This window comes from Chrysemys picta, chromosome 12 (genome assembly GCF_011386835.1).
Source record: "Chrysemys picta bellii isolate R12L10 chromosome 12, ASM1138683v2, whole genome shotgun sequence".
Classification (NCBI taxonomy): Eukaryota; Metazoa; Chordata; order Testudines; family Emydidae; genus Chrysemys; species Chrysemys picta.
Genome location: NC_088802.1, coordinates 3818455 through 3833336, shown reverse-complemented (window position 1 = coordinate 3833336; position 14882 = coordinate 3818455). Strand labels below are relative to the sequence as shown.

Sequence of the window (14882 nt, the reverse complement as noted above, 5' to 3'; positions counted from 1 at the left end):
CGCCGGTGATAGCTCCCTTGGCCCCGCCCCAGGGAGAGGTTTCTCGGAGGCGGGTCCTGGCACTGGGATTGCATCAGCCCAGCCGGTGTCGGAGCCCAGCACCGGGGCAGGTGGGAGCAGCTAGAGGGGACAGGCCTCTGCCCCGTTCCCTGCCCCCCGAGCCAGCCGGTCCCTGCCCTGGGGCAGATGGGAGCTGGCGCCCCCTAGAGGGGACAGGCCCCTGTCCCATTCCCCACCCCCTGAGGCAGCCGGTCCCTGCCCTGGGGCAGATGGGAGCAGGCGCCCCCTAGAGGGGACAGGCCCCTGTCCCATTCCCCACCCCCTGAGGCAGCCGGTCCCTGCCCTGGGGCAGATGGGAGCTGGCGCCCCCTAGAGGGGACAGGCCCCTCTCCCATTCCCCGCCCCCCTGAGGCAGCCGGGGCAGAGCCCAGCACCGGGGCAGGTGGGAGCAGCTAGAGGGGACAGGCCCCTGTCCCATTCCCCGCTCCCCTGAGGCAGCCGGTCCCTGCCCTGGGGCAGATGGGAGCTGGCGCCCCCTGCAGGGGACAGGCCCCTTGTCTCACCAACTCTGTCTCTCCGTCCCCAGGTGTGTCTTCGGGGTGCTCAGCCCTCACCATGCCCACCCTATACCTCTCCCCGCACCCGGACAATTTCCAGAACCAGCGGGTGCTGATCGCAGCCCGCTATGCCCCCACGCTGCCCGAGGTGGTGGAGCTGCCGGAGCAGGGGCTCCCCCTGCGGCCCCCAGCCTCCTGCCCCCTGCCCAAGCTGCCGGCGTTGGAGAGCCGGCCGGGGGTCTGGGTCTCGGGCCCGGCCGCCGTGGCTCAGCTCCTGTGCCCGGAGCGGCTGAGGGGGCAGGGGCCAGCGGGGGGCGCTCTGGTGCAGCAGTGGGTGAGCTACGCTGACGGGGAGATCGCCCCTGCTGCCTGTGCAGCCGCCTTCTCCGCCCTGGGTCTGGCGGAGCAGAGCAAGCAGGTGAGACCTCCCGGACTCCTGGGTTCTCCGGGAGGGGAGTGGGGTCTAGTGGTTAGAGCGGGGCCGGGGGGGGGGGGGAGCTAGGACTCCTGGGTTCTCGGGGAGGGGAGTGGGATCTAGTGGTTGGGGGGGGGGAGCTAGGACACCTGGGTTCTTAGGGAGGGGAGTGGGGTCTAGTGGTTAGAGCGGGGGCTGGGGAGGAGGAGCTAGGACTCCTGGGTTCTCGGGGAGGGGAGTGGGATCTAGTGGTTGGGGGGAGGAGCCAGGACTCCTGGGTCCCCTGTCTGTTGCAGTACCCTGGCGTGTCTCTCTCTGCCTTCCCAGGTGGTGGAGCGGGCAGTGGCAGAGCTGCGCCGGGCGCTGGCCGTGCTGGACGGGCACCTGAAGCTGCGCACGTACCTGGTGGCTGAGGCTGTGACGCTGGCGGATGTGACCGTGGCCTGCGCCCTGCTGCTGCCTTACAAATACGTGGGTGCCCCAGCTCCCCTGTGGCCCCGCCCCCCACGACCCACTCTCCCGGCTGCTGGGTGGGGGGGTGCATCAGGGGAAGGCTGGGAAATGGGGCGGGGGGGGACTGAGAAGGCAAGATACCCCCACCCTCTCCCCCCCACACTGGGTAGCTGGGATCGGGTGAGGGGGCCATTAGGACATCCTGGGGGTGGGGGTGACTTGGCACAGTCTGTGTGTGGGACTGGAAGGTCAGTTTTGGTTGGGAACCCGTCTAGTCCGTCCCCCCCACCCCACCTTTATTGCCAATAATAGTGTTTCCCTTCTCCAATTTCAATAATGGTATTCCCCCCCCTCAATTCCAATGATGCTATTGCCCGATACTCCCCTCCCCCTCCTGAATTCCAGTAATGGTATGTTCCTTCCTCAATTCCAATAATGGTATTTCCTGATATTGTCACCCCCCCCCCCCACTCCAATAATGGTATCTTCCCTCTCCCCCATTCTAAAGATTTCTTCTCACTCCTCCACCCTGGAATAATATTGATATCTCCTAATTTCCCTCTCCCCCTCCCCGTTTCAATAATGGTATCTCCCTTGCCCCCCCTACCGATAATGGTTTCCCCCCACACACACACAATCTCTCATGTTCTTTCCCCAGGTGCTGGACCCCCCCAGCCGGGCTCCTTACCCCAACGTCACGCGCTGGTTCCTGACTTGCGTCAACCAGCCCCAGTTTCAGGCCGTGCTGGGGCCTTTGAAGCTGTGTGAGCAGGCGCGCGGGGGGTGACGCCCCCAAACCGAAGACCCAGGGTAAATGACCCCCCAACGCCTGCCCAGAGCACCCCTTCCAAGCCTTCTCCGCCTGCAATGCCCCTGCTGCGTTGGCTTCACGGTGACCTAAGGAACTCCCTGCTACTGGATATTACAGGGGACACCGGGCTGGATTGACCCGGGGCTCAGATTCATGGTGGTGGGGGCGGGATTCCAGCCTGGATGTGTCTATGGGTCTGATTGGGGGGCAGGACTGGGGTGGGGTACCGGCTTGGATGAACCCATTGATCACACCAGTGGGCCCAGCCCCCAGATCAGATCTGGGTGGCCAGAGGTAGGGGGGCTTGACCCACAGATCAGATTCATGGTAGCAGACATGGGATACTATGCTACATGGGCTCATGGGTCCAATCTGGCCTGATTTTTCTCCCCCCGCAGAGTGTGTGGCGCCTGCAGAGATGGGACCAGCAGCGGGGTCAGCCCCTGGCCCTGGGGAGGCCCCGGTCAAGAGCGCCTCTCAGCTGAAGAAAGAGGCGAAGAAGAAAGAGAAGCTGGAGAAATTCCAGCAAAAGAAGGAGAAAAGCCAACAGCAACAAGGGGAGGTGAGAGAAATGCGACCAGCTCTGGTGCGGGGTGGCTGGGGAACAGCTGCGTGGAACGCTGCCTGGGGATGGCCCGCTGGTGCTGAGATGCAGCCAGCTCTGGGGCGGGGCGGCTGGGGAACAGCCGCGTGGAACGCTGCACGAGAGTTTGGGAGGGGACAGGGGACCGTGTAGCTGTTTTGAAATCCGAGGCTACGTTTTAGCGAGGGCACAATCGAGTCAGCCGAGTTGGGGCCTGGCCAGGACGCCGGGGTTCCCACTCCAACTCTTTGGGGGAGAAGTACAAGGGTTCTGCAGTGAGCATGCTGGCGCCCCCTGCAGCACAGCGCCCCTCGGTGCCGAAGGGCAGCATTACGCATCCTTTCTCTTTTCTTCTCTCCTTTCCCCACAATTCTTCCCCCGGGAGCCAGAAGAAAGCAAAAGCCGAGAAGAAGGAGAAGAAAGACCCCGGGGTTCTGACCTATGACATCCCCACTCGCCTGGGGGAGAAGAAAGGTACCGGGGGGCGGGGGAAAGGCATTCGGGCTGTGATTTGGGGGGGAGGAGGGGTCTGCTCAGCACCAGGGCCCCCACCCGAACCCAGCCCCCCATGGCAAAGGGGAGGTTGGTGCAAGTCTCAGCCGGTGGGGTCGAGGGATGATGCCAGAAGTGGGTTGTTGGATGGATGGTTGGGTTGTTTGGGGAATGGATTGGGGCGGGGGGTGAGTAGGTTGTTGGGTAGATGGATGGCGTGGATGGTTGCGTTGTTGGGGGGATAGATTGAGGGGGTTGGTGGGTGGATGGATGGTTGGGTTGTTGGGGGGTTGGTTGGTTCGGGGTGAGGGTGGGTTGTTGGTTGTGTTGTTGTGGGGCTGGGTTGGGGGTGTTGGGTAGTTGGGGGATGGATTGGGGGGGTTGGTTTGCAGGTGGGTTATTGGGTGGATGGTTGAGTTGTTGGGGGGCTGGTTGGTTCGGGGGCTGGTTGGTTCGGGGGACGGGTAGGTTGTTGAGTAGATTGATGGTGTGGATGGTTGGGTTGTTGGGGGGGATGGATTGGGGGGGTTGGTTTGCAGGTGGGTTATTGGGTGGATGGTTGAGTTGTTGGGGGGCTGGTTGGTTCGGGGGCTGGTTGGTTCGGGGGACGGGTAGGTTGTTGAGTGGATTGATGGTGTGGATGGTTGGGTTGTTGGGGGGATGGATGGTTGGGTTGTTGGGGGGTTGGTTGGTTCGGGGGCTGGTTGGTTTGGGGGACGGGTAGGTTGTTGGGTGGATTGATGGTGTGGATGGTTGGGTTGTTGGGGGGCTGGTTGGTTCAGGGGACGGGTAGGTTGTTGGGTGGATTGATGGTGTGGATGGTTGGGTTGTTGGGGGGCTGGTTGGTTCGGGGGACGGGTAGGTTGTTGGGTGGATTGATGGTGTGGATGGTTGGGTTGTTGGGGGGCTGGTTGGTTCGGGGGACGGGTAGGTTGTTGGGTGGATTGATGGTGTGGATGGTTCGGTTGTTGGGGGGCTGGCTGGTTCGGGGGACGGGTAGGTTGTTGGGTGGATTGATGGTGTGGATGGTTGGGTTGTTGGGGGGGATGGATGGTTGGGTTGTTGGGGGGTTGGTTGGTTCGGGGGCTGGTTGGTTCGGGGGACAGGTAGGTTGGGTGGATTGATGGTGTGGATGGTTGGGTTGTTGGGGGGTTGATTGGTTCGGGGGCTGGTTGGTTCGGGGGACGGGTAGGTTGTTGGGTGGATTGATGGTGTGGATGGTTGGGTTGTTGGGGGGATGGATTGGGGGGGTTGGTTGGTTCAGGGGTGGACAAACAGACGAACGGCTGGACTGACAGATCTGCTTTAGAAATCTGGACAATGCTCATGCTGAACTTTCCGGGCTCCGGATCCTGGAGCCGGGTTGGCTGACGACGACGGCTCACTGATCACTGGCTGGTTAACGGGGAGAGACGTTTGCCTGTTCATCTCCAATCACTGCTCTGCTGTGGGCCCCACCCTCCCAGTGCATGGGGGCGGGGCGGATCAGGACCCTGGGGGGGTCCCTGCTCAGGGCACTCTGTCCTTCCCCTGCAGACGTGACCGGCCCCATGCCCGACGCCTACAGCCCGCAGTACGTGGAGGCAGCCTGGTACCCGTGGTGGGAAAGCCAGGGCTTCTTCAAACCCGAGTACGGGGTGAGTGGGGGCCGGGCGGGGGCCGAGGCTGGAATTTAGTGGCCCCAGATAACAGGAATCGCCCCTGTGGGTGGGAGCAGTAGGCGGGATAAGTCAATGGTGAGGTGGTTCTGGGTGAGCCAGCAGGGGACGAGCTCTCACGCACACCCAGGGCAGGGCCCCTCCAGCAGGGGACGCTGATGCACCTAGACCCAGGTGTGGGGTTATTTTGGGTGCTGCCGAAACGGAACCAGCCTGGGCCTCCCGAGTCTCCGCACCGGGGGCTCTGACTGCCGCCCTCGTGTGCTCGCAGGGACTCGCCCTCCGGGGGCAGTGCGGGGGTTCTGACACACAGTCTGACTCTCCCCCTTCTTCCCCCAGCGGCAGCGCGTCTCGGAGCCGAACCCCAAAGGGATCTTCATGATGTGCATCCCGCCCCCCAACGTCACCGGCTCGCTGCACCTGGGCCATGCACTCACTAACGCCATCCAGGACGCCCTGACCCGCTGGTGAGACGCCCCCCACGCCCGCCCTGCAGCCGCCGGCCCCCCCAGCTCTGTCCATGCCCGCCCTGCAGCCCCCAGCCCCCCCAGCTCTGCCCGTGCCCCCCATACCCACCCTGCAGCCCCCTCCACTCCCTGCAGCTCTGCCCGTGCCCCCCACGCCCACCCTGCAGCCCCCTTCACTCCCCCCAGCTCTACCCGTGCCCCTCACTCCCAAGCCGCAGCCCCCTTCACTCCCCCCAGCTCTGCCTGCGCCCCTCACTGCGGCTGTGGTGTCCCGGCAGGCACCGGATGCGTGGCGAGACCACGCTGTGGAACCCGGGCTGCGACCACGCCGGCATCGCCACGCAGGTGGTGGTGGAGAAGAAGCTGTGGCGGGAGCGGGGGCAGACGCGGCACGACCTGGGCCGGGAGGCGTTCGTCCGCGAGGTCTGGAAATGGAAGAACGAGTGAGTGCCGGGATCGGGGTGTCCCCACCCCCAGCACAGCCCCCTATCGCTGCCTCGGCTGCCAGGGGAGAGCCCCCCGCAGCACGGCACCCCCAGCGCCGCCCTGATTCTCCTCCCTCTCCCCACAGGAAGGGCGACAGGATCTACCATCAGCTCAAGAAGCTCGGCTCGTCCATGGACTGGGATAGAGCCTGCTTCACCATGGACCCGGTATGCTCTGCCGTGCGCCGTGGGGCCTTCCCCTCTAGGGGGCGCTGGCTCCCGTCCGGCCCCAGGGCGGGGACTAGCTCAGGGGGGCGGGAATGGGGCACAGGGCCTGTCTCCTCTAGGGGGCACCGGCTCCCATCCGGCCCCAGAGCGGGGACTGGCTGGCTCAGGGGGGCGGGGAATGGGGCAGGGGCCTGTCCCCTCTAGGTACACCGGCTCCCATCCGGCCCCAGGGCAGGGACTGACTAGGTCGGGGGGGTGGGGAATGGGACCCAGGAAATGTGTCCTCTAGGGGGCGCCAGCTCCCATCTGGCCCCGGAGGTGGGTCCATGCAGGTTCTATCACCTCCCCCCACCCCCGCCTTTCCCCAGTTCTGCCCTGTGCAGTGGTGTGCCCCCACCTCCAATGCAGAGAATATCCCTTGATCCCCATCCCCGGGGGGACTGTCAGAGGTCACACTGGGACGGTGTGGGTCAGAGCCGGCTCCGTGGGAACTTGCTCCGCACGTAGGAGAATCTCCCTCCCTGGGTAGCAGTGCGGGGCGCAGGACACGGGGATGTGTGGTCCAACGTCTCTCCGGCAGGGGACCGGGATCTCACCTCTCCTCTCGCTGCTCCGCAGAAACTATCCTATGCTGTCCAGGAAGCCTTCATCCGGCTGCACGAGGAGGGAGTGATCTACCGCAGCAAACGCCTGGTCAACTGGTCCTGCACCCTGCACTCTGCCATCTCCGACATCGAGGTGTGTGGGGGGAGCTGGAGCTGCGGGGGGGGTCCAGCTAGAGGGGCTTGCGGGAGAGTTGGTGATGTCTCGGCTTCCTTCTCCCCTTCCCCCAGGTGGATAAGAAGGAGCTGCCCGGCCGGACCCTCCTGCCCGTCCCCGGGTACAAGGACAAGGTGGAATTTGGGGTGCTGGTGTCATTCGCCTACAAGCTCGAGGACTCAGGTAAGGCCAGGGAGGGGGACGGGGGCTGGGAGCAGGACATGGGGCCTTTTCCCTCCGATCTGGCCCCAGGGCAGGGACTGGCTGGCTCAGGGGGCAGGGAATGGGGCACAGGGCCTGTCCCCTGTAGGGGGCGCCGGTTCTGATCCAGGGCCGGGGTGGGGGGGGCAGGGAATGGGGCCTGTCCCCTGTAGGGGGGCTGGTTCTGATCCAGGGTGGGGGTGGGGCTGGCTCGGGGGGTCTCACCGTCTGACTCTCTCCCCACAGACGAGGAGGTTGTCGTGGCGACGACGCGGGTGGAGACCATGCTGGGGGACACGGCCGTGGCGGTGCACCCTCAGGATCCCCGCTACCAGGTACCTGCCCTGGGTGGGGAGCGTGTGAGCTTGGGGGGAGGGGAAGGTTGCTGGCTGATCCCTGGGGGTGTCTGGTTTTGGGGTCCCCCAAGTGACCCCCTCGTCTCCCCCCCATTCCAGCATCTCCATGGGAAGCGCGTCTTGCACCCCTTCACTGGGCGGCGCATGCCCATCGTCTGCGACGACTTCGTGGACATGGGCTTCGGGACTGGTATGTGGGGGCGGGGCCTAGGGCAGGGGCGGGGCCTGGAGGAGAGGTGGGAATGGGGGAGGGGCCTGACAAAGAAGCCAATGGGGCCAGGGCCTAGTGAATGTGGGCGGGGCCTAGGGAGGTGTGATGTGAAACACAGCAGGGGCCCAGCCAAGGGAAGTGAAGGGGGTGGAGTGACTTGGGGTGGGGGGGCAGGGCCCAGAGTCATGGGAAGGGCTATGTGGTGTGGAGTGAATATGGGGCTGGGGGCAGGTCCCAGGGTTGTTGGTGGGCTCTCGGCGAGGTCAGTGCCTGGGGAGTGGAGTGAGGCTGGCGGTGAAAGGGGAGGGGCACTTGGGCTGCAGCGAATCGCCAAGCATGTCTGACGCCTGCCCCCGCCCCGCCCCCCAGGCGCGGTGAAGATCACCCCGGCCCACGACCACAACGACTACGAGGTGGGGCAGCGCCACGGCCTGGACTGCGTCACCATTATCGACGACAGCGGGTGCCTCATCAACGTGCCTCCCCCCTTCCTGGTATGGGGGGGGACCAGCAGGCTGGGGGGTGGATACTGAGCTGGATGGGCCCAGGGCTTGGACTGGTGGTGTCAGCAGCGGGGCATTAAACTGGGGCAGGGGAATTCTTAGGTCTGATCTAGGGCAGGAGATGCCAGACTGGATGGGCCCCAGTGCAGGGTCTGATCCGTGGTGGCAGTAGTGGGATACCGGGTTGGGTGGGCCCCGGGGCTCTGATCTGTGGTGGCAGTAGTGGGATAATACCAGGCTGGACCTGGGGGTCTGATCTGTGGTGGTAGAGGTGGGATACCGGGCTGGATGGGCCCCAGGGATCTGACCCTCCTTGCTCCCCACCCAATGCAGGGTATGAAGCGGTTCGAGGCCCGGGGGGCTGTGCTCGAGGCCCTGAAGCAGAAGGGGCTGTTCAAGGAAGTCAAGGACAACCCCATGGTGGTGCCGGTGTGCAGGTGAGGGGGGACTCTTTGATGGGGCGGAGGGGTATCCTCATAGGAGGGCGGGAGTTAGAGTGGCGCTTGCTAAGGGAGGCGGAGGGGTATCTGTGAAGGGGGGGTGATTTGCCACTGGGAGGGATAGAAGTGTGAAGAAGTGGGGGACTATTTTGAGGGGCGAAGGGATACGTGTGGGGTGGCCTGATGGTTTAGGGGGACATGTTTGAGTGCAGAGGGAGATGGGGGGGATACAGGGAGTCGGGGTGCAAGGGGAGGGTCTCTTGGGGGGGGCGGAGGGATATCTGTGCATCAGGAAGGATGTGGGGGGATGGGTATCTGAAGGAAGGGTGAGGGCGACTCTCGGTGGCGGAGGGATACGTGTGCAGAAAGAAGGAGGGAGACGCTGAGGAGGGATATCTGGGGGGGGAACGCTTTGTGAGGGGGCGGAGGGATATCCGTATGTGGACAGGGAGGGGGGACTCTGGAGGGTGCGGAGGGATATCGGTGCAGGGGTCACTTGGACAGGTGAAGGACATCCGTGCGCGGTTAGGCCCCTGAGTGCAGGGGGCTCCTGGGGGATGTGGGGGGGCACTGGAAGGCTGCCCCGCGAGGGGAGCGATGGGGCTGGCGGAAGGACACAGGGACTATTTGTCACCCCCCAGCCGCTCAAAGGACGTGGTGGAGCCGCTGCTAAAGCCGCAGTGGTACGTGCGCTGCGAGGGGCTGGCTCGGGGGGCGGCCGACGCTGTGCGCCGCGGGGACCTGCGCATCCTGCCCCCCTTCCACTGCAAGACCTGGTTCCAGTGGATGGACAATATCAGGTGAGGCCCCGGGAGAGCTCCCTCTGCTGCAGCCGCGGTAGTAGGGCTTTTATCCGCCCTGCCCTGCCACGAGGAGGCAGTAATATCCCAGGTGACGTCTGAGGCACTTTCTCCTTCAGGGACTGGTGCATCTCCCGGCAGCTGTGGTGGGGCCACCGCATCCCAGCCTACTTCGTCACCATCGACAACCCCTCGGTGCCCCCAGGAGAGGTGAGTGGGGGCAGAAACCCCAGGAAATAGCTGGGAGGGGGAATCTGTCAGTGCCCACCCCAAAACCATGGGTGTGGGGCAGTATTTGGGGGCAGCAGGAGGAAACAAACTGACGCAAGGGAATTCAGCTTTGATTCACGTTAACCTATGGAACTCACTGCAACAGGATTATGTAGCGGGGGAAACCGAGCTGGATAGAGCCCTGGGTCTGAGCCGGGAGGGGCAGGACGCCGGGATCGATGGGCCCAGGGGTCTGAGCCGGGGAGGAGGGCAAGCCGCTGGGGTAGATGGGCCCAGGGGTCTGAGCCAGGAGGGGTGGGACACCGGGGTCAATGGGCCCAGGGGTCTGACGTCTGCTTACCCCCCTCCCAGGACACGGACGGCCGATACTGGGTGAGCGGGCGGAGCGAAGAGGAGGCCAAGGACAAAGCGGCCAAAGCCTTTGGGGTGACCACGGACAAGATCTCGCTACGGCAAGGTATGGCCGGGGGGGGCCGGAGGCTGCGGGTCGGGAGTGAGGGGCATCTGCTTTTAGAACAGTGCCCCCTGCCGGTTGCCTGGCACGCACCATCAGCTCCTGTACTAACGTCCGTACGTACGTTTCTCCCTGTCACTCTCGTTCCCAGACGACGACGTCCTGGACACCTGGTTCTCCTCCGGCCTCTTCCCGTTCTCCATCTTCGGCTGGCCCAATGCCGTGAGTCTGAGACGCGGGGATGGGACCCAGGCGTCCGGGACGGCAGCGCAGGGCACTCACCCCTTGGGAGGGATGGGGGATGGAACGGCAGCACAGGGGGCTCACCCCTGGTGGGGCTGGGGAATGGGACCCAGGCGTCCGGCTCTGTCCTGTCACCGTCTGTCTGTCCCGGCAGAGCGAAGACCTAAAGGTTTTCTACCCGGGGACCCTGCTGGAGACGGGCCACGACATCCTCTTCTTCTGGGTGGCGCGCATGGTCATGCTGGGGTTGAAGCTGACGGGCAAGCTGCCCTTCCGCGAGGTAAGAGTGGGGCACGGCGCCCCCCCCCCCCCCCCCCCCCCCCGCCAGCACTGCGCCCCCCCAGCCCTGCCCTGGGGCCTCAGGGCAGCCCTGACCCCGCTCCGCCCGGCTCTGTTTCAGGTTTACCTTCACGCCGTTGTCCGGGACGCCCACGGCAGGAAAATGAGCAAGTCGTTAGGCAATGTCATCGACCCCCTGGATGTGATCAGTGGGATCACACTGGAGGTAACCGCTGGGGGGGACATCTGGCCCCCCCAACCCGTCCTCCCAGATGTTACCAAACCCCTGCCATGTAGCCCGACAGCCGCCTGGATCGGCAGGGGGCTCCCCGTCTGGGCCTAGGGCGGGGTTAGCTGGAAGCCGTCCATCAGTATGTTTCAGAGTTAACGACCTGTGGCGATTCCTGGGGCAGCGCGCGGCTTTCCGGGCGATGGGCTCAGGCTCTCGACAGCCTGGACCCATGTCCCCGGTCGGCACTGTCCCGAGCCATGTCCGTTCTCCCTCCGCAGGGTTTGCACGCGCAGCTCCTGGAGAGCAACCTGGAGCCGGCCGAGGTGGAGCGAGCCAAGCAGGGCCAGGTGAGGGGCTTGGGGGGGAAGCGGGGAACCTGTGGGGCTGAATGTGGGGGACAGGGAGAGGGGACAACGGGGTTGGCTGGGAGTTGATCCCTCTCTTCCCATCCCCCCAGAAAAGCGATTACCCCGCCGGGATCCCAGAGTGCGGCACAGACGCCCTGCGTTTCGCCCTCTGCGCGTACACCTCCCAGGGTGAGTTCCTGGCTTCCCCCGAGAGCCCTGCTGTGGGGCTGGGGAGGGACCCCTTGTCTGGGCCGGCCCCACTGCTCCCAGTCCTGGCTGTCCCCGCAGCTCCCCGGCCCCTCGGTTGATCTGGGCTGAGTTTGCCCCCAGCCACCCCTTTCTGCGCCGCTCCAGGTCCCTTTGGCACCCCTGGGGGAGCCGTGCAACCTACACAGGGAAACTGAGGCATGCCCAGGTGCCATAAAAACACGACAGAAAATTCCCTCTTGGTCTCTGGCTCCATCTCTCTGTGTGGGCACCGGTGTCTCTCTCCACATCGCCACCTGCCCCCTTCGTTCTCCGGCTCGGGGTCTGGCTCTGCCCCATGCCGGCCCATGGGTCGGTTTCAGCTCGCCCTCTAGTGCCCTATTTGCACCACCCCAGAGATGTAAACCCTGCCAGGCCCTGCCCTGGCTTCTTAACTCTTGCTGAGCCCCAGGGAAACTGAGGCATGCGTCGGCCTCATGAAAACACCACCCAAATTCCCACTTTGTTGTTCCCCTCTCCCTTTGCCTCGCCCGCCAGGCCGCGACATCAACCTGGACGTGAATCGCATCCTGGGCTACCGGCACTTCTGCAACAAGCTCTGGAACGCCACCAAATTCGCTATCCGTGGCCTGGGGGCCGGGTTCCAGCCCCCGCCGGGACCGGAGGTGAGAGGGACCCGCGGCCCAGCGCCCCCTGCTGCCCCCGCCCCGCTGCCCGCATCACCCCATGTTGTTCCCCGCCTGGTACCCCCTGCTCCCCCCGCCCCACTGCCCACAGCACCAGCGCCCCCTGCCAAGCCCCCACCCCACAGCCTGGCGCCCCCTGCTGCCCCCGCCCCACTGCCCACAGCACCAGCCGCCCTCCCCGCTCACCGGCATCTCCCCCCCGGCTCTAGCCCAGTGGCGCCGAGAGCCTGATCGACCGCTGGATTCTGAGCCGGCTCAGCCTGGCCGTGGAGCTGAGCGACGCCGGGTTCCGGGCCTACGACTTCCCGGCCGTCACCACGGCCGTCTACAACTTCTGGCTCTACGAGCTCTGCGACGTCTACCTGGTGAGGGGGACCCTGGGGGGGGGGAGAGGATGGGACACGGGGCTTTCCGCCCCCCCAGGGAAGCTGGCTCTCTCTGCCCCCCACAGCCAGCAAATGGGGCATGGGGCTTCCCCCAGAGACGCCGGCTCGTGGCTGGCTGGGGGGGTGGGGAATGGGGCACGGGGCTTTTCCCACCCAGGGACGCCAGCTCCCGGCTGGCTGGGGGGGGCGGGGAATGGGGCATGGGGCAGGGAACGGGGTGGCTCTTGGAGATGGGGCCTGTCTCCCCCCCAGGAGGCACTGGCGCTGACCTGCCCCCTCCCCCCAGGAGTGCCTGAAGCCCGTGTTCGCCGAGGGGGGCGCGGCTGCGGTGACGGCCGCCCGCTGCACCCTCTACACCTGCCTGGACGTCGGCCTGCGGCTCCTCTCCCCCTTCATGCCCTTCGTCAGCGAGGAGCTGTTCCAGCGCCTGCCCCGCCGCGCCCCCCACGCCCCCCCCAGCATCTGCGTCACCCCCTATCCCAGCCCCGAGCAGGTAACCCGTGGGGGGGGAGTGGGGGCACCCACAGGGCTGGGGGAGGGAGCCCAGGGCTGGGCTGGCAGGGGCTGCGGGTCGAGAGTGAGGGGCACCGGTAGAGCTGGGGGGAGCCCAGGGCTGGGCTGGCAGGGGCTGCGGGTCAGGAGTGAGGGGCACCGGCAGGGTTGGGGGGAGCCCAGGGCTGGCTGGCAGGGGCTGCGGGTCAGGAGTGAGGGGCACCGGCAGGGTTGGGGGGGGGGGGGAATGGGACACCGAGGGGCTGCGGGTCAGGAGTGAGGGGCACCATTAACCCTTTCCTCTCCGCTCCAGTTCTGCTGGCGGGACTGGGGGCTGGAGGGCACGGTCGAGTTCTCGCTGGGCATCGTCCGCGCCGTGCGCTCCCTGAGGGCCGACTACAACCTCACCCGGACCAGAGCCGACTGTGGGTATCCGCCTGGGGGGGACATCTGCCCCCCCAAAACCCCGTGACCTCTGACCCCTCCCCGAGCACCCCCTGACCTCTCCCCATCGTCCCCTCCCCAGGTTTCCTGCAGTGCCTGGACTCGGGCGCGGCCGACGCCGCCAGCCGCTGCTCCGCCTACATCCGCAGCCTCTCCTCCTCCGGCCTGGTGCGGGTGCTGGGCCCGGGTGAGGCGCCCCCTGCTGGCTGCGCCGTGGCCGTCGCCTCCGACAAGTGCACCGTCCACCTGCTGCTCAAGGTGAGAGGGGCCGGGGAAGGGGACCCAGGCGTCCGGGCCGCCAGCACAGGGCTCTCACCCCTAGGGGGCTGGAGACTGGCATGGGGATTAGACCCAGGTGTCCAGGGCGGCCCTGCGGGGTGCTCTCCCCTAGACAACCAGAGCAGTGAGTGGGACCCAGGCGTCTGGGTGGCCCTGCAAGGGGCTCTCCCCCAGACGACCAGAGCAGTGAGCGGGAACCAGGTGTCCGGGGGGCTCTCCCCACAGAACCGCAGCCAGCGAGCGGGACCCCGGCATCCGGGCGGCTGACGGGCAGGGCTCTGTGCTCCCCAGGGTCTGATCGACGCGGAGAAGGAGATCTCCAAGCTGGCCGGGAAGCAGGGTGAGCTGCAGAAGCAGATCGAGCGGCTGCGGGAGCGGATGGGAACCCCCGATTATGGCACCAAGGTGCCCCCCAAGGTCCAGGAGGCCGACGCTGCCAAGGTACCCGGCTGCCCCCCCGGCGGGGGACTCCCACCCTCATGCTTCAGGGCAGGGCCCACCTGCTGGGGTCAGGAAGGGACGGTCCTTCTTGGGGCGCTACGAGCGGGGGGCTGTTCTGAGGGGCTTGGGAGGAGATGCTGTGCGGGGGGGAACGGGGCGCTGTGATGTGGGGGGCCAGGCAGGGGTTGGTGTGTTATCGGGGAGCCAGGCAGGGAGGCTGGGGGAGATGCTGTGCTGTGGAGGGCCTCGCCCCACCCCCACCCCCACCCTTCACGCCCGGCCGCGTGTCTCCCGCAGCTGCAGCAGAGCCGGACCGAGCTGCAGAAGGTGACGGAGGCGGTGGAGACTTTCCAGAGGATGATCTGAGACGGAGGGACCTCGCGGCTCCTCCCCCCTGCTGGGGGGTGGTTCAATCGCCCCCCCCTGCTGTTCTCTGATTTCCCCCCACCCCCCGCCAAATCTATTTTTTTTTTTTTTGTGGAGATATTAAACTATTTTGCTGATTTACAAAAGCCCGGGTCTTCCTTGGGGTGTTTGGGGGGTGGGGGCTGCGCCGTGGGGGGACGCCGGAGCTGGGGGCGGGGTTTGAGCCGGGGCTTCCCTCAGGGGGCACTCCCTCCGCCACTAGCAGCAGGTGGGCTTTTATCCTCCCTTGACATGGGCCACCGTGTCCGACTCGTCCGGGGCATTCGGGCCCCAAAGGGGGCAGGGGCCATTGGGATCTGGCGAGGGGGAGGGAGACAAGACCCCGGCCAGATCCCCCGCCCCCTAGCTGTGGGGCTGGGCTGGCTGTGTCCCAGGC

General features: G+C 65.9%; 1 protein-coding gene across 1 annotated transcript; it reads left to right on the top strand.

Annotated features, from left to right (window-relative positions):
- The first annotated feature begins 421 nt into the window (after positions 1–421).
- On the top strand, positions 422–14554 carry LOC135974689 (valine--tRNA ligase-like). Its single transcript, XM_065563133.1, is given in 32 exon segments — positions 422–442; positions 587–975; positions 1300–1443; positions 2084–2203; positions 2205–2235; positions 2635–2798; positions 3209–3293; positions 4848–4948; positions 5309–5436; positions 5715–5879; positions 6008–6089; positions 6708–6827; positions 6923–7031; positions 7296–7384; positions 7505–7595; positions 7986–8110; positions 8453–8556; positions 9201–9359; positions 9479–9569; positions 9942–10047; positions 10196–10266; positions 10442–10567; positions 10688–10792; positions 11077–11145; positions 11256–11334; positions 11890–12017; positions 12248–12403; positions 12711–12917; positions 13230–13341; positions 13443–13618; positions 13931–14080; positions 14378–14554. Coding segments are annotated over 31 exon segments (3822 nt in total). The 5' UTR covers positions 422–442; positions 587–615; the 3' UTR covers positions 14447–14554.
- The last annotated feature ends 328 nt before the right edge of the window (positions 14555–14882 follow it).